The sequence below is a fragment of the Xiphophorus maculatus genome, chromosome 22 (assembly GCF_002775205.1).
Source record: "Xiphophorus maculatus strain JP 163 A chromosome 22, X_maculatus-5.0-male, whole genome shotgun sequence".
NCBI lineage: Eukaryota > Metazoa > Chordata > Actinopteri > Cyprinodontiformes > Poeciliidae > Xiphophorus > Xiphophorus maculatus.
This window is the reverse complement of record NC_036464.1, coordinates 2,717,568-2,735,893: the sequence shown is the minus strand read 5'-3', so window position 1 is coordinate 2,735,893 and position 18,326 is coordinate 2,717,568. Positions and strand designations below refer to the sequence as shown.

At 45.2% G+C, this 18,326-nt stretch overlaps 1 protein-coding gene across 3 annotated transcripts in view; it reads left to right on the top strand.

Moving 5' to 3' along the window:
- The window catches only part of LOC102219180 (spectrin beta chain, non-erythrocytic 1-like), an 80,983-nt gene extending 66,629 nt beyond the window's left edge, over positions 1–14,354 (top strand). Inside the window, exons 33-42 of one of the 3 annotated variants that reach the window (XM_023327496.1) lie at positions 3,011–3,168; positions 3,240–3,378; positions 4,457–4,541; positions 4,613–4,809; positions 4,885–4,973; positions 5,281–5,335; positions 9,363–9,559; positions 10,148–10,321; positions 11,431–11,473; positions 12,156–14,354. In XM_023327496.1, the coding sequence (XP_023183264.1) occupies positions 3,011–3,168; positions 3,240–3,378; positions 4,457–4,541; positions 4,613–4,809; positions 4,885–4,973; positions 5,281–5,335; positions 9,363–9,559; positions 10,148–10,321; positions 11,431–11,473; positions 12,156–12,362 (1,344 nt within the window). In that variant the 3' untranslated portion in view covers positions 12,363–14,354. Of the gene's footprint in view, positions 1–3,010; positions 3,169–3,239; positions 3,379–4,456; positions 4,542–4,612; positions 4,810–4,884; positions 4,974–5,280; positions 5,336–6,060; positions 6,326–9,362; positions 9,560–10,147; positions 10,322–11,430; positions 11,474–12,155 lie in introns of those variants that run through there. The other 2 variants (XM_023327497.1, XM_023327498.1) reach the window with 2 other exon arrangements.
- Positions 14,355–18,326: the final 3,972 nt, after the last annotated feature.

The following is an 18,326-nucleotide window of genomic DNA, read 5'->3' as shown; positions in this document are numbered from 1 at the left end:
TGTAATGAACTCAGCAGCTGTTTGCTAATTGCTGCTGTCTAGTCTGGAGGAGCAGAGAGGGAGGAGCTGTGCCTTGGAGGCGGGGCTAGGTCCACCCAGGCGTTTTGCAGCTGAATGGTTGCCATGGAGACTAAAGGATTCCTCAAACATGAAAGAATCAAAGCAACACTGCAGGTTTGATTCTGATGAGGGAAAAACTTTAAAACAGGAAGGAAGGATAGAAAATGTTGATTTTATATGATACCGGCCCTTTAAATGTTCCTCCTCACACACTGTGACATCACACAGGGAAAGGTCAAAATGCTGTAAACATCCCCAAAATAACTGATCCTTACTACAGTCTGACTCCTGAACACAAAACTGGTAAAATGGTGAATATTAATTAAAAACATTCCATTTCTTGATCAATATTTAATGATCAATATGTCATCAGTTCTCCTCCTGATCAATATGTCATCAGTTCTCCTCCTGATCAATATGTCATCAGTTCTCCTCCTGAACCCGAGTCGCTGTAGTTCTGAACTGTTTGCTTTATTTAGAGAGAAACTTTTATTGATCTGGAATCTCTTTGGATTTAACCGTTTCCTGAAGCTCCATCTCCAGTTTCTGTTTCAGGTTTAAACTGGTTTAGGAAATGATTCCCAGTCTCACTGGGAGAGGCCTTGAGGTTCCTCCTGACCCGGTTCCCAGGTCGGAGCGCCGACCTGCTGTGGGAACGTTTCCTCTTCCTGCTGATTAAACCGTCGCTGTGGTTTTAATCTGCTGGTTTTACGTCTGATGAGTCTGAGTTCATGATCACATCAACAGTTTAACTGGATTTAATTTAAACGTCCAGCATTAAAGCAAAATGTTCCTCAAGATTTTAGTTTAAATCCACTGAAAATTATTTATCCACTAAATCGTCTGATGACAGAAATAATTAACAGATTTACTGAATCAGCCTCGTCTCAGGCCCAGACTTTATCTGCACTGGGTCCTGGTTCTGGTTCTGGTCCAGGTCCTGGTTCTGCTCCAGAGTCCTGGTCCTGGTCCTGGTTCTGGTCCTGGTCCTGGTTCTGGTTCTGGTTCTGGTTCTGGTCCTGGTCCTGGTCCTGGTCCTGGTCCTGGTCCTGGTCCTTGTCCTGGTCCTGGTTCTGGTCCAGGTCCTGGTTCTGGTCCAGGTCCTGGTTCTGCTCCAGAGTCCTGGTCCTGGTCCTGGTTCTGGTCCTGGTCCTGGTCCTGGTCCTGGTCCTGGTTCTGGTCCAGGTCCTGGTTCTGGTCCTGAGTTCTGGTCCTGGTTCTGGTTCTGGTTCTGGTTCTGGTCTACATGATGATCCAGGTCTCATTAACCCTCAGCACCATGGAGCCTCCACTTTACCCTGCAGTGGGCTGAACATCCTCATCCTTTGGTTCTGACCCGGACAGAACCATTCAGGCTCATCTGACCTAACATCAGCGGTCTAGTTAAAGTAAACTAGTTAGCATGTAGATAGCTGTGCATGGTTGCCATGGAAACCCCTTTGCTGTTCCAGTTAAACTTCCAAACTTCCTCGGTGTCGCGTCATTTTCCTTCCCCAGGGAACGTGGAGCTATTTGATAAGTTCCTCTAAAGATGATTATTTAACATCTAATGGTTCCGTTTATTTTAAATTGTTTTATTTGTGAACATGGGATTATTTTCCTGCTGAGTAAATGTTGTGAATGTCAGATTATGCTGCAGCCGTCAGATTATTCTAAGTTATTCTGAGTTTTGTCCCTCCAGAGGAGCCGTAGTTTCACCTCCATGTTTATGCCAGGCTGGTGTTTCCTGGATCCGACCCGTCTGGACTCTGCTGGTTCTGGTTATTCAGGCCAACGTGTTAGCGTGTTAGCATGTTAGCGTGTTGCTGCTGTGTTTTGACCGTCCCTGTGTGTCTCCCTGCGTTTCGCCCTGTGAGCCCAGAAGAGAAAGGGAGAGGTGAGACTCCGCCCCCTCTGGCTTTGCATCACTTGGCTGCTCTTCCTCTCCTCCTCTTCCTCTGTGGACTAAAATGAGCTCAGAAACATTTTAGTCGCTCTGGCTGAGCGCTCGTCTCAATCTGGGATCGTTTGTCTCGGTCTTCTCCACCCGGCTGGGCTGCTGAGAAGCTGAAAACAAACGTTCCTGCAGTAACAAGGTGAGCGGACAGTGAAGCTGCGGAGGAGGCTCCATGGTTACAGCCTCCTCTTCATCACCCTTCATCACCCGGTCAGAAACATTGAAGCTAAACGATTCGACTTTATTAAAAATATGTTTTTACAGTTCAAACTGTCACATAACAGATTATGAGGCCGAATCTGTGAAAAGATCAGATCTCCTCACTGAAGAAAATCAACCAATCAGAGCCAGGAGGCGGGGCTTAGTGCTGTCAATCATTCTTGTGTGCATGCTGTTAAAGATGTTAATGGCAAAGAAACAACTTAAACACGAAATTGTTTATCCATCTTCATCAGTGGCTATGCTAACTAGTATTAGCATTCATGATGACTGCAGTGTAGCAGAGAACAAGGGGGAAGTGTAGGGTGATTGACAGCACTAAGACCTGCCCCCAGGCTCTGATTGGTTGTTTCTAGTTGGGCGCTGGGAGAAGGAGGGAGATTAATATTTACACAGATTGTCTCATAAAAAACTGTTACAGCAAATATGGAAAAAAATATTTTTCATAAAGTTCTGCAGCTTTAAGAGCCGTTCAGGTTCTGGTTCTGGTTGGATCCGGTTCCGGAGGTCACAGCTGGACTTTAGTCTCAGTGATGCTGACGGGACAGAATCAGCTTTAATTCAGGTGGATCCAGTGACATCACTTCCTGTTTAGCCTCAGTAGGCTAACGTTAGCTAGCTGCTTGTTTTCTGCTCAGAGCTTCTGCTGCACGACGACGGCGCTGGTTGAAGCTGCAGCTGGCTCCCTCCCTCTGTCCGCAGACATGTCCGCCGTGTCCTCCATGTCCCTCATGTCCCCCTCATTCCCTCCCCTTGCCGTCCAGCCGGCCCTCATGTCTCCGTCTGTCCCTGCAGGTGCTGGAGGCCTGGAAGAACCTCCTGGAGGCGGCGGAGGCCCGGCGCTCCAAGCTGCTGGACACGGCCGATAAGTTCCGGTTCTTCAGCATGGTGCGGGACCTGATGCTGTGGATGGACGACGTCATCCGGCTCATCGAGGCCCAGGAGAAGCCCAGGTAGGAGCCGCTCCGCCCGGAGGCACATGGCCGGGCCCGCCGACCTCTGACCTCTGCCGCTGCGCCCGCAGGGACGTGTCGTCGGTGGAGCTGCTGATGAACAACCACCAGGGCATCAAGGCGGAGATCGACGCCCGAAACGACAGCTTCACGGCCTGCATCGAGCTGGGCAAGGCGCTGCTGGCCAGGAAGCACTACGCGGCAGAGGAGGTAGGCAGCGCCACCTGCTGGACAGCACTACGCTGCAGAGGAGGTAGGCAGCGCCACCTGCTGGACAGCACTACGCTGCAGAGGAGGTAGGCAGCGCCACCTGCTGGACAGCACTACGCTGCAGAGGAGGTGGGCAGCGCCACCTGCTGGCTAATAGGAACAGGAAGCAGCTTCTGATATCCGTCTTTATTAAATATAAAAATCGTTCTGCGCTGTAAAACTAAACTTTAGATTTCAGGTTCAGATTTTTATTTATGTGGACAAAAAAACTATTCAGCAAATTACAGTAAAACTGCAATTAATGTTTAACTAAATTTATGTTCCTTTAATCAAAATTACTTCAGATTAAAAGTGATTTTAATGTAAAACGATTAAAATCACTTAAAAAGACCTGCTATGACAATAGTAGTGTTTGACTGAACCCAATCAATCAATCAATCAATCAATCAATCAATCAATCAATCAATCAATCAGGTTTAATTGTGAGCTCATTTCAGCAACAAGGTGGTTCAAAGTTCTTTACATTATAAAATACAAAGTCATAAATTAAACTTCATACAGTCGATAATTCAGAAACCAGAAACAAACGTTACTTTTTCTCAATCGTCTGAATCTTCGTTTCAAAATGTTGATCAGTGTTTGATCAGTTCTGGCTCTAAACCAGTTGGTGTCGCTCTGGGTTTACTGGATCTCAGGGTTTCTGCTGGTTTTCAGTTTGTAGAAGTTTATAGAACCAGAGTTAACCGGGTCAGGCCCGGTTCTGTTCTGGGTTCCTGGAACCATCCTGGATCAGGACATTTGTGTCTAAAGTCTCTGATCTCCAGCTCCCTCTAGTGGCCACAGAGGGAGCTGCAGCGACCATATGGACTCCAGTATGAACTCTGTTTACTGGTTTCTCCTCCAAACCAGTCTGCAGCCAGTAACACTCCAGTAACTGTTGATCTAACTCAGCAGTTTGTTGGTCTGTGTGGATGACCTTTGACCTCCTCTAAAGCTCAATGCTCTAAGACAGATTAAACCTCTGTGGATGGATTCCCAGTCGTCCCAGTTGCTCACTGTGTTCTGTTTCCTGCTGCAGATCAAGGAGAAGTTGCTCCAGCTGACGGATAAGAGGAAAGAGATGATCGATAAGTGGGAGGACCGCTGGGAGTGGCTGAGGCTGGGTGAGGCGCCCGACCCGTTCCGCCGGTTCCGACGGGCCCGGCCCGGTTCTGACCCCCGGTTCTGTCCCCAGTGCTGGAGGTGCACCAGTTCTCGCGGGACGCGGGCGTGGCGGAGGCGTGGCTCCTGGGCCAGGAGCCGTACCTGTCCAGCCGGGAGATGGGCCAGAGCGTGGACGAGGTGGAGAAGCTCATCAAACGCCACGAGGCCTTCGAGAAGTCCGCCGCCACCTGGGAGGAACGCTTCGCCGCGCTGGAGAGGCTGACCACGGTGAGGGCCGCCGGACCGGACCAGAACCAGACACTCGGAACCAGAACCGGACGCTCTGTCTGCTTCTCTGTCCAGATGGAGTTACTGGAAGTGAGAAGAAGGCAAGAGGAAGAGGAGAGGAAGAGGCAGCCGGCAGAGGCTGCTGAGGCTGCAGCCCAGAGCAGGTGAGAACTGGGAGAACTGGGAGGGAAACTGGGACATTTACTCTTTAAAAAAAAAGACCTAAATGGTTTGATCATTATTTCACATCAGAGTTAACCAGCTAAATTAGTATAAAAATCTGAAGTTTTAATGTTTTACTTTAACAAATAAGAGATTTTGTTTCAGTAAATTATCACCAACCTGAAGGTTTAGTTTAGTTTAGACTCTGTGAAGCAGGAACCGTTCCAGTGTGTTAATATCTCTGTCTGTGTGTGTGTGTGTGTGTGTGTGTGTGTGTGTGTGTGTGTGTGTGTGTGTGTGTTTCTGCAGGGAGGGCGAGCCGGTGTCCCAGAACGGGCTGCCGTCCGACCAGGAGTCGCCCCGGGTTAGTTACCGCTCTCCTGCCTACCAGACATACAGCAGCTCCCTGCAGAGCCGCAGGGCCATCGCAGCTGCTGCAGCTGCTGCAGCACGGAGTCGGCCTCAGACATGATCACACACACACACGCACACGCACACACACACACACACACACACACCACAGTCTGCAGAAACACTCAGCACTCCTCTGTGTCGCCTGGATTTCACTTCTAATGGATCATTTGCAGTCAGCCCAGCAGGAAGTGCATCACCTGCTACTTCCTGTCAGAGATCAGAGGAAGCTTTAACAGATCAGAATATTAAACATCCAGACGACAATATTCACTTTATTTAGGACATTATGGATCAATTTTACTGCAGAGCAATCATTCCTTCAAAATGCATTTCCATTCCCAGACTCTGTAACTTTAGCTTTAGCATTAGCTCATGTTTTTAGCATTAGCTCATGTTTTTAGCTTTAGCTCATGTTTTTAGCGCTGAGTTTGTCTCCTTGTCGCTGGCTGTGTCTAATTATTTAAACGTTTTGGGTCCTGTATACTTCCTGAAAACAGCATTCCTGTTTTACTCTGACAAATGTTAAAGGTGCTACCATGTGAACAGGAAGTGATGTCAGTGTGGTGTGAGTGCGACTGTGAGCGTCTGGTTTGGGACCACAACCCCCCCTCCCCCCCCCCCACACACACACACACATCTTCATCCCTGTCCTCCTCTTCCTCCTGTCTCCCTCAGCTCGACCCGCCCGCCATCCTCACCCCTCAGCTGCTAATGGCTCTTCTCGTTTACGTCATCATTTACAAACTCACGCTGTGGAACATGAACACCTGAACGCCTCGCAGAACATGAACACCTGAATGCCTCGCAGAACATGAACACCTGAACGCCTCGCAGGGCTCAGCTCAGATTCATCCTGCAAAACTAAATGTAGAAAATCAACTAATTATCAGGAAATCTGATTTCTTGTTCTTGTCGTCTTAAATAAAATATATTAAAAGGATTTAGTTCAATTATTTACCTGATAAATCATCAAAATAAAGACAGATATGTTTAGAATTCAATATAAAATATAATCATAACTTTTTAAATGATTAGTTTGTAAAAGATTGATATTTTAAAATCATTATTAGTTTTGTGCTTTTATTTTGAAAGGTTAGTGGTTCCTGGCGTGTTAATCAGCGTCTGCATCGCATCGCCACACGTCATCATGTCTCTAACGCTCAGTGATCCTACACACATCTTCATCTTCATCATCCTCTGAGACTTTTGAACCTTAAGTTCCTCTGAACTGAATCAAAACTCAACTTTGATTCAGTTCAGTTTAGTTCAGTTCATTAAGTTCAGAAAATAACCGTAATCCCGTTAATCTTCCTGAAACATTTTCTCACTTTAATCTGTTTATTTCTCACCGTTTTGATCCGACGGAGCTAAAAATGGGAACTGGCCCTTTAAGTGACATCCAGCTGTTTGTCTGAAATAATATTTGTTTACAAATGAAGTCAATAATTAACGTTGTTGCTTGTTATATAATAATAATCTGAATTATGGGACGGTTCAGCAGAACCGGATCCTCTGCTGCGGCTTTACTCGACGTTTTCTCATATTTATTTATTTGTGAAGTGAAAGAAATATAAATTCATCAGATTTACAGGATTTATGACTAAAAAAGATGAAAACTTTAAACTTTTACTCATTTCTTCACATGTCCATCAATATATCGATCATTTCACACCATTCAGTCCCACTCTGTCCCCAGTGTTCCCAGTGTCCCCCAGTGTTCCCAGTGTCCCCCAGTGTTCCCAGTGTTCCCCAGTGTCCCCCAGTGTTCCCAGTGTCCCCCAGTGTTCCCAGTGTCCCCCAGTGTTCCCAGTGTCCCCCAGTGTTCCCCAGTGTTCCCAGTGTCCCCCAGTGTTCCCAGTGTCCCCCACTGTCCCCCAGTGTTCCCAGTGTCCCCCAGTGTCCCCAGTGTTCCCAGTGTCCCTCGGTGTGAGTGGATGGTTGCCTGTCTTTGTATTTTCAGTTGTTTTTATTTGCATCATGTCTTTCTGTCCCTTGCTTTGTCTCGCTGTCCGTCCGTCTCCAGACTAACACATTCCCAATAAACCCAGTCAGAACCAGTGTCCTCTCTGACCCGTCCTGGTTTGTCTCTCCTCGTGTCTCATTCATGTTTCTGTCTCTGGTTGATTGTTGCTCCATCAGTGGACGCTTCCTCCTCCTGGAGGTCAGAGGTCAACGATGCTTAGTGTTTCAGCTGCAGGTTCTGGATCAGAACCCGGTTCTGGTTCTGAATCATTTCTAAACAGTTTCAGTTTGAAACCAACAGATGCTCTTTAGATTTAATGTTTAAATATATTTTAATGTAATGATTAATTCCTGTTTTATGATAAAGATTAAAATCACCATTAAATTAAATTTTAAATTATATTTTACTAATTTTTGGTTCCACAGATTAATGACAGAAATAAATCAGGAATCAGATTATAGATCATATCTGATCATCTCACCTGATATTCACTGTAAAACGGTTAGAAATATTAAAAACTCAGCAGAATTAATATTTTCATCAAACTCAGAATTTTCAAACCCATAAATTTTATTTTGAAAAGTTTAGTTCCTCAGTCTGTGATGCAGTTCAGTAAAAAGTTTCCATCAGTTTGAATCACATTAAAGAAGTAAAAGTTTTCTGGACCTGGTTCCTGTTGGTTGATGGAGCTCAGGGTCAGGAAACCAGTTCTCCCAGTAAAACCTCCCAGGACCGCTCCAGACCGCCTCCCAAAGCTCCCAGGATCCTCCGGCCTTTGACTGGACCCTAATCTCCGTCTGTGACAGGGTAATGACCTTCGTTTGGAGTGGAGTGGAAACAAACCAATCAGTCCTCACCACAGCTCCCAGTTTGACTTCCAAGCAATTTACTGGTTGATTGTTTGAGATGGTTTGATGTGACCTTCCTCTGCCGCGCCGCCGCTTCTCTAACGCTGAGCGACCTGGTGGTGGCGCCATCATGCTGTGGGATGTGTTGCAGTGATCCAGCATGAACCAGAGATCAGTGCATGTTACCTCAGAATAATGAAGCTTTGATCTGCTTTGATCAGGACGCCATGATGATGATCATGATGATGATGATGATGATGATGATGAAGTCCAGATTGAGGCTGGGAATGACGGGACTGATCCGGTTCCGGGTCAGAGGGCAGCAGGAAGTCGGTCTGTTGTTGGTAGGAAGTGATGAAAGTTGGCGTCAGCCAATCAGGAGGCGTCTTGCGGCGTTTTGAGGAAACGAGTCGGCGGTTTTAGAGAACAGCTGTGGAAACTTTTTCCAATATTCAGATTGATTTTAATGCGTTTGATCAGTTTTGGTTTAATGGAAACGCAGCTGCTGGCCTGAACCAGAGGAATAAAGTTTTATTGTTTAGTCATTTTTGTTTGTTTGGCTGATTTTAGCGCCTCCCGGTGGTGGAAATGAATCAAACCCAGAGTTGTTCCCATTAGAAAGTCCAGTAAACATCATGGATAAATGAAATGTTTGGAGAATTAGTTTGAATTTCCCTTTTTCAGGATCTCCAGCTGCAGGCCGTCTGGTTTCTATCTGCTGATAAATCTCTGCTTTCATTCAGGATTTGATTTCATTTAAAATTTTACATTTTTACATAATTTCTAAAAGTTTCTTTCAGCGAGTAATGTGCTGACTAATGATCAGAATTGGTTTTATTAATCAGTTTGAATTTCAGTCAGGTTTTAAACTAAAGTTTTATATTTTTGTGACGTTGTTTGATCCTCGTTCAGGTTTATATTTATTGTCAGATCTTCCTAAGGAATGGACGGGATTTCTTTAGTTGCTCCAGGTTCATCTGCTAGCATAGCGCCTATGTTAGCATTAGCCTCTCTGTTAGCATTAGCATCTTTAGCGTCTTCCCAGCCTGTGATTGTTTTCTGCTCTGCATGTTGATGCTATACTGACTGATCTGCAGCTGCTGTGACCTCTGTGACCCCTGTGACCTCTCCACCGCGCCGCGTTGACTCTGCCCCTCTGGTTGCAGGAGAACGTGGACGAGGCGGTGAACGGGGTGTCGGAGCGCAGCCCCGCGGGGTCGCCCGGCGCCGCCCGTAAGGCCAAGCCCAGCCAGGCGGCGACGCTGCCGGCTAAGAGCCAGCAGGACGGCGCCACCTCTCTGCTGGAGGCCTTCCTGCACCGCAAACACGAGTGGGAGGGTCACAACAAGAAGGCCTCCAACAGGTACACACATTTTAATTGTTTTTAATGTTTATCTTTTTAAGGCGTTTAGGTTTAGTTAATAATAACACATAATTACCGAATCATGTTTTCAAATGTTCTGTCAACTTTAAATATTATTTAACCCAAAAACCCGTTAAGCTGCAGGACGACTGAGATCAGCTGGTTCTCTGGAGGAAACCTGGACTAAAACAGGAGGATGGAAACTTTTACAGATTATTTTTACACTGACGACAGATTTCTAATCTATAAATTAATAATCTATAAAAACACATCCAGCATTCAGAATATGTTTAATAAACTTTCAACATGTTAAACAAGCTGCTCAGATAAACCTGAATATCATCAGCAGAACGATGAACAGAAAAAAGTTCTGGTTCTGAGCCCAGATCTGTAACAGGTCCTGGTTCTGGTTTATGAACCAACAAATGTTCCAGGATCAGGAGAAACGTTTCCCTGAGAGATGATGATGATGATGATGACCCAGGAGTGTAACTGGTCCTGGTTCTGGTTCTGAGCCCAGATCTGTACCCGGTTCTGGTCCTGGTTCTGAGCCCGGGCATGTACCCGGTTCTGATTCTGTCTCCTCAGGTCCTGGCACAATGTGTTCTGTGTGATCAACCAGCAGGAGATGGGTTTCTATAAGGACCAGAAGAGCGCGGCGCAGGGCGTCCCCTACCACAGCGAGATCCCCGTCAGCCTGAAGGAGGCGCTGTGTGAGGTGGCGCTCGACTACAAGAAGAAAAAACACGTCTTCAAGCTCAAGTGAGTTTCAGAGTCACATTAATGAGACCAACAATTATCATCATCACTGATCAGTGGGAGATACTCAGCTGCAAATGTATTTATTTATTTATTTATTCCCTTTAAGAAACTTTAAATGAAATAAAATCTGCATCATAACCTGTTTATAGCTGAACTTCTCATATCTCTGGTCTAAACAGAGAACAGTGTCAATAACAAGGCAGGTGAGGAAATGTTCAGACTCCATGTTTCATTTCATCCGTCTGTAAAACAAACATGTTTACATCTTCATGTTTCATACAGCAGTTATTAAAGATGAAGCTCAGAAAACATCAGAATGAAACCAATAAAACAAGCAGACAGCAGGAACGAGTTTAAATCTGCAGAGACTCACAGGAGCAGCAGAAAGCAGAACCTTCAGGTTTAACATCTATTAATGCAAAAGGGAAGTTTGATCCATAATGAAGATCAGAATAAAATGCTTTTAATTCAGCTGGATAAACCAAATAAACCAGTTTGATGGAGCTGTGATAATAAATTCAGCAGATTCCCTGAAATCTGGAGTTTTAATGATGAAGTTTCTCCTCCACATGGTGATGAAAGTCTCTTCATGTGTCCAACCAGCTCCTCCAAGATTTCATGATTGTGATATTTTCAGAAATATTTGCAAAGAATTTAATGATTTTTTTAATTCAGGGTTTATATAAAGGAGAGAAAAGATGGGAAATAAAATAAAACCCAGATCTGACAGAAACATCATTAAGAACTTAAAACATGATGGTTTAGCATGAAGTCGGGCCGAGGCAGCAGGGGAAACGCTGCCACCTGTTGGTGGGAGTAGGCATCACTTAAAGCCCAAACCCTTTCTGACTGTTTGCAGTTTCTTTACAATAAACTCAATTTATGCATCAGCATGAAAAAATACAGGGATGATCACAGAATTACAAAACGCTGCAGTCGTGTCGCCTGGTAACCAATCTGCTCTCTGCATGTTCAGAAAAACTTTCACTGGACTGGTGATGAAATTTAAACGTTTGAGATAAATCAGATATTCCTGCTGCAGCTGAAAGTTTCTGCAGTCGTTGTTTTTCCGTCTGTGAATCCTGACCTTCATGTCTGACGCTCCGCAGGCTCACTGACGGGAACGAGTATCTCTTCCAAGCCAAAGACGACGTAAGTAGCAAACTCAAACTCCTTCACATCATATTTAACTTGTTCTTCCATCTGGAGGAAAATGTTTTCCTCTGACAGACAGGACTACTGGGTCGGACCGCCTGGTTCTGGAAAACTGGGAATACTTTCAGTTTTGGTGATTTTTAGTCGGTCAGTTCCTGATCAGTAATTCATAAAGTGAGACTTTATTTTTAACGTTATTTTTCCTGCTAGATCAGCTTAAACAGAATCAAGAGTTTTCCGTCTACATGAGACATAAAACCCACAGCAGCTAAATGAGCTGCAGCCAGAGTCCTGACCAACACCAGGAAACGGATAATCTACTGGTCTCTGCTTTCTCTTGAACTGGGCTAACTGGGCTAACTGGGCTCTATGAGACGCTTTAATATCTAGTCACATATAAACCTTGTTCCCACCGGGGTCCAGACTAACTCCATGTTAGTCCAGACTGACTCCACGTTAGTCCAGACTGACTCCACGTTAGTCCAGACTGACTCCACGTTAGTCCAGACTGACTCCACGTTAGTCCAGACTGACTCACTAAAGGTGAGGCCGTTTAGTTTCTCCTCAGGTCTGGAACAAACTCCCTGGAAACCTGAGCTGTTCAGTGACTGTTGGGTTGTTAAACAGGTTACACTTAACTAAAAGCCTGTTTTTGAGTGACTTCCCTTCTTTCCTCCAGGAGGAGATGAACTCCTGGATCTCGACCATCGTGGCGGCCGCGGGCTCCAGGGTGGAAGTGACGCCCAGCAGCCACAGCACGCCGGCCCCCGCCGCGCGCGCCCAGACGCTGCCGGCCACCGTGGCGGCCTCCACCGCCGAGTCCAGCCCGGGAAAACGGGAGAAAGACAAGGAGAAACGCTTCAGCCTGTTCAGCAAGAAGAAGTAGACGCTCCTCCTCCTCCTCCTCCTCTTCCTCTCCTCCCGTCCCGTGGCTGTTTGGGGTTTCTCCTCGTTGTCCTCGTTCATCCAGCTCCTAGCAGCTGAAGCTCAGAATGTAGATCTGTCTCTTTAGTCCATCCTGATGATGATTCCTAACATTTCCTGATCCCAAACAGCCTTCCTTCCTCCTCCTCCTCTTCCTCTCAAAGCGTGACTCCAGCATGCCAGCTCCGAGCCAAAACTCTCCACTCTGTGCCTCTCAGCCGTCCGGCGGCCCAGAGTTCCCGCTCAGCTGCGGCGCGGCGGGAACCGTTGCTAGGAGGGACAGAACCACCGCCAGCGTGTCGGCAGCTGCTGTCCTACGGATAAGATCACCGCCTGGAGGAACTCCCGCTCCGTTTTCCTTCCTGCTGTCTCTCGTCGTCCAGCTTCTCGTGTTTACGCTCCCGGTTCTCCTGGACGTCGTCGCTCGCTCCGGTCTGGCTCCATCCTCAGCCGTTTCTGCGAGGCCTTGTCTTTGCAGGATGCCGTGTATCCCTGTGTAGAGGGGAACCTGGAGCAGGGCGGGGTCCGCTCCGGGTCCGCTCCGGGTCCGCTCCGGGTCCGCTCCGGATCCGCTCCGGACCTGCCTGCTGCTGCTCAGCCTGGGCTAAACCGGGCTAACTAGCTGCTCGGGGCCGTCTAATTCCTGCAGCAGCGTGAGCGCCACCCGGCCCTGCTTCATCTGTATGTATAACTTGTGTATAACAAACTGTTTAAAATAAACTTGTGTTTAATTTCTTCACTTATATTAGTACTAATATTATGACCAACCGTGATAAGCTTCAGTGATTTCTGTATGAAGGAGGAAACCGAATGTTTAATCAGTTTTCCAACAATCAGTCAGGTTTCTTTTCTACTTTATTTCTGAAACATTAACCTCTGACCTTTGTTTAGTTTTGTGTCTCAGAGTTAATCAGTCTGAGGTTTATTAGTCTGGAGTTTGAAGATGTTCTATAAAGTAACTTTAAGCTGTTCAGTGGATTCTTTATGTCTGGAAGTGAATGTCGCTCGTTGGCTTCAGCTCCGTCGTTTAAAGTGAAACCTGGTGGAGCTTCATGTGGACGCTTCTGTACGGAGCTTCATTCATGGCAAAAGTCACTCAAACTCATTTAAAATGTCAAATTGATCAGATGTGGAAAAAGATGCAACATTAAAATCACTTATTGACTCAGTTTCCCACAATTCTGCTCATTTTAACACGTTTTTGTTTGGGATGTGATTTATGGTCCACATTATAAAACAGTTAATTTGATAACAATCAAAATTATTTCCTCAAATTTCCATAGTAACCACCATAACATTAATGATTTTTAAAACATGTTTCCAAATGAAGAATGTTCATGTTTGTTAGAAAACTATACATTTTGGATTTCTGGTTGGTGGTGGGAGAATATTTTTTCTATGAAAAAGACTCTTTGGAAGAATCTCAGAGAAGCGGTTCTCCAGCCTGCAGGGGGCGCTTCAGGCAGCGGCTGATGGTTTCAGGCCTAAAATGGCTGATTACCAGATTTTCCTCTAAAAACTACAAACTGATCAAGAAGAAAAGTTATTAGATTTGAATGTTTGGGCCTAAATGTTTGACGTTTGTTTCAGTGATTTTGTCATTAATGGGGTTCCGTAGAGCCTGAATAGAGTTGGTGTAAAGCAGCAGGAATGAGGCCGAACAGGTCAAAGGTCAATCATTATTTGGGGGAGGGGGGGGGGCTGCTTCATTTTTTATTATTTTGTGCTAAAATCTGGCAGTTTGATAAATAGTGTGCATTTCTCTGTCACTGTAACCATAGTAACCAGATATTTCTTCATTCTGCACAACGCCACGTTGGGGTAGGTGGGTGGGGGTCATAGGTCATAGGTGGGTGTGATGCGGACCGGGGGTCACTGCTAGTTGGATCTGCACCGTAGATTTCTCCCCCTGTTACATCTGTGCAAAAAGCCATTAAAAGCTTTTAAAACTAAACGACTCCGTTTGGTTCCTGGGTTCAACTCAGAGGAGCAGGAAGGAACGGCACCAAGCAAGTAAGTAAGTACACCTTAGACCTGTCGGGTCAGACGGCCCTGACCTCACCGAAACCAAACAGCTGATCGACAACAGAAAAAAGAATTAATGTGTTGGGATGGCCTAGTCAAAGTCCAAAGCTTAACCTGGTAGAAATGCTCATTAAAGGTTCTTTTCTATTTTTAACCCAACACATATAAATGTTTACATTAAATAAAAAACTCTTTTAGACTTAATTTAGTTTCACCCAAATGAAAACTTCCTGTTATCATTTAATCTGATTTAATTTAATCTGATTTAATCTGACGACCTGAGAATTTATTAATTATGACATCACAGCAGGAAGAAATAATTTAATTCTCTGAAACATCAGCAGATAATCTTTAGTAAATTTTGACTCGGATCAAACATGAAAAATTAGTTTTAAATTTAATCTTTGCTTTTTTGTTTTTGATCAATTAAATCAAAACTTTTTTATATTTCAAATATTAAAATCAGATAATTTGTCACCTTGTTTAGACTGATAATAAAAACAGGATTAAATGTTTTTAATAATCTGATTCATTTGAATTTTGATTCTGTTGCTTCTCTTCCCGCTCGGCGCACAGCGCCCCCTGCCGGCCACCGGCTGGACTTGTAGTTCACAAGAAACACTTACTCCCATCATGCACTGCGTCCTGCTGTTTAGTATCTGCGCGCGCAGGTGTTGCAGCCACAATCTGGCCTTTCAAAGTAAAAGTTCGTCAGTTGACGTAAAGCATCAGAATTTAATCCGAACCTTCAGCCGGTGGACGGTTCCGGTTCTGTTCGGGTTAATAATGATTCTTTAGTTCTTTTTCACATCTAGTAAACTGTTCATGTGACTGTCAGACAAGTAGAACCTGAAAAAGACAAAATGTTTTGAAATAATTTGATTAAAGAACAAAAACGGACCAGAGGCCGGATTTTTTTAAGGTCGTGCTCAATCAAGATCAGCCCTGGGCTTTGACTAGACCACAGGTGTCAAACTCCAGTCCTGGAGGGCCGCTGTCCTGCAACGTTTAGATGAGTCTCTGCTGCAGAATAATGAGGTCATTAAGGTTCTGGAGAACCGGTCCGCACCAGGCGGTGATGAGGCCGTTTCATTCCAGCGTTTGGTACCTGAGGCTCATCTAAAACCTGCAGGACGGCGACTGGAGGCCTGGAGTTTGACTCCGGACCAGATCACTTCAGATCCTTCATTTCTGTGTTTGAGCCGTTAATGTTTGGACTTTCTGGGTTCTGGTTGATCTGAATGTTTTCCTCCAGGAGTTTCTGTTAGAAACCAGAACTCAAATACGATTCATCCAGAACCTGAAGCAGCACAGCAGCCCAGATCACCACTCTGCCACCACCATGTCTGGCTGTAGGTAAAATGTTCTGGTTCTGAATGTTGGGTTCGCTTTACACCAAAACCTTCCAGAAAATCGTCCACAGGACGTTTCCTCTCCCTGTTTTCATTTGTTGCTCTTCCAGCTTCAGTTTCACTCTTAATTCTCTGCTGTGGTCAACAATCAGGCCTGGACGTTTAAAATGAAATTAACTCTTAATTTATCAGGCAGGGCCGTTATTTGTCCTCAGGTTGGGTTGGAAACTTTTTAGATTTTAATAAATAAAATCATCATTTAAAATATGATTCATTTATTTGATCTATTTTTGTTATTTTAAACGTAGTTTGGTTAAATAAAATATTTAAATGGTAATTAGGCAAAAACGTTTTCCGGACTATAAGCCGTTACTTTTGGACCAGGCGGCTTTAGCCCGGTGCGGCTTTTTCTTCAACCACCAGGGGGCTCTGCAGCAGGAAGTGAATCATTGGAAGTCAAAATTGGAAATCAAAGAAGAAAGCGCTGATTTTCATTTAGAACAAGCTAATGCTAGCAGCAGGAAGACGGAGAAATTTTCTCAAACTCATCCCAGGGGAGGAAGTTGATATGATTCAGATTTTTAGCTCGGCGTGAACGAAATGATGGTTCGGCGTTGGAGACGCAGCAAACCGAGAGCGGCGGAGATCCCAGCGGCTCGTAGCCAGGTGCGGCTTATATAGGAACGTTTCCAGTTTTTAAAAACAAACTTTGTAGTTGCGTCTCATAATGAGGTGCGCTTTATAGTCCAGAAAATAATTTACTGTTAGAAAATTGTTTCTTTTTGTTTTTTTGCCTGGTAAAATATTTTTTCCCTTTCGTTTTTAGAAGTTTATTTTAAAAAATAGCTGCATGTGATTCAAGAAAAAGGTTAAATAAAAATTTTAATAATAATATAAAACCTCCTAGTTATTTTTTAACTAATTTATAAACTCTTTCAATAATTACAGGTTTTATTTTTTTGTTGTGTTTTTCTCCTGAACCTGCAGGATTTTTTAATTAAAAATTATTTTTTTTAACTTTTATTTTTAACAACCGGATGTGCGCGCGGGCGTGCCTCTGAAGGCGCGTGCCCGTCAGCGAGCCCACCAGCTCTCCATCAGTCCGCTCAGGGAGGGTCTCCACCGGACCAGAACCTCCGGTCCGGATCCGAGCTGCGGTCCGGCTGCGGCTCTCAGGGCGCGGCAGCAGCGGGGCGATGCGCTCCTCAGGCCGGGAACCAGCGCTCATCTCCGGGTGCTGCTCTCCTCCTCTGCCCGCTCAGCGTGCTCCATCTGCGGGGATTAAACGTTGGTCTGTGCCGCTGCCGGTCGCTCCGGTGGTTCCCGGCGGACAGCCGCCGCCTCCGGGGCTCCGTGGGTGATTTTCTGCTCCGGTTCCCCGGTGGGGAGGATGTGAGCCGGGATCCGGGAGGAGCGAGCGCCGCTGGGGGAGAGGATGAGGATTATCCCGCAGTGGGATTATATTTCCAGGATCAGGAATCTGGACGGGAAACAGGAAAACCGGAATTCCTCTGATTCAGGAAAAAGTTGATTTGATGAGGAGGATGAAGATGATGCTCCAGAACTTCCTCTGGCTTCAGATCAGAAGTTTGTTTCCGTCCAGAACCTGACCCGTTTACCATGACTGGAGGAGCCAGACTGGACCTCGGTTCTGGTTCCGAGACGATCCACTTCCTCCTTCTTTCTCCTCCGAACTTTAATCTGATTTAACTGAAACATGGTGAAGAATAAGAGGAAACTTTTTCACTAGAACCAGAACCAGAACCATCTTCCCTGACAGAACTCTTCATCCGGTCCAGATCCAGAGTCACACCCAGAACCAGAACCAGCAGGGCCGGGCCGGCATGTCGGAGCGCAGCGCCCCGGGCTGCCGCCTCAGACTGGACTGGGTCTACGGGTACCGGGGCCACCAGTGCCGGAACAACCTGTTCTACACGGCCGGGAAGGAGCTGGTCTACTTCGTGGCCGGAGTGGGCGTGGTCTACAACAGCCGCGAGCACAGCCAGCGGTTCTACCTGGGCCACAGCGATGACATCATCAGGTAGACACCTGGAGCAGCACCGGTACCGGAACTGGTCCGGTACCGGTGCCTCTGATAGATAACGTGATTATTGATTATTGATCCTGCAGATAATCCTATTGATGGAAGAATCAGGTTCTGGTTCTGATCAGATTTTAAGACAAAATTAAATTACAAATAACTTTTCAGATAAAAGTTTGTTATAATTCAGTAATTAGGATTAGAAAGTTCTGGTTCCACTGTTGGATTATTTCACTTAAAACTTTTTTATTAATTTAACTTATTGATGCAAATAAAAGTTTTGAAGTAGAAACTAGAATTAAATTAAGTTTGTGTTTTTACAGTGAAAGCAATAAATCAGTTAATCTGACAAATTAAAATAAACTCAATAATTTCAATTTTATGATTTATTATTTTGATGAAATTCTTCAGTTTTTGTCTCAACCAGATTTTTTTAAGGATGATTTTATTTCCAGAGTTTCATAATTAATTTATTTAAAATGTTTTCCAGTGTTAAATGTTTATTGAT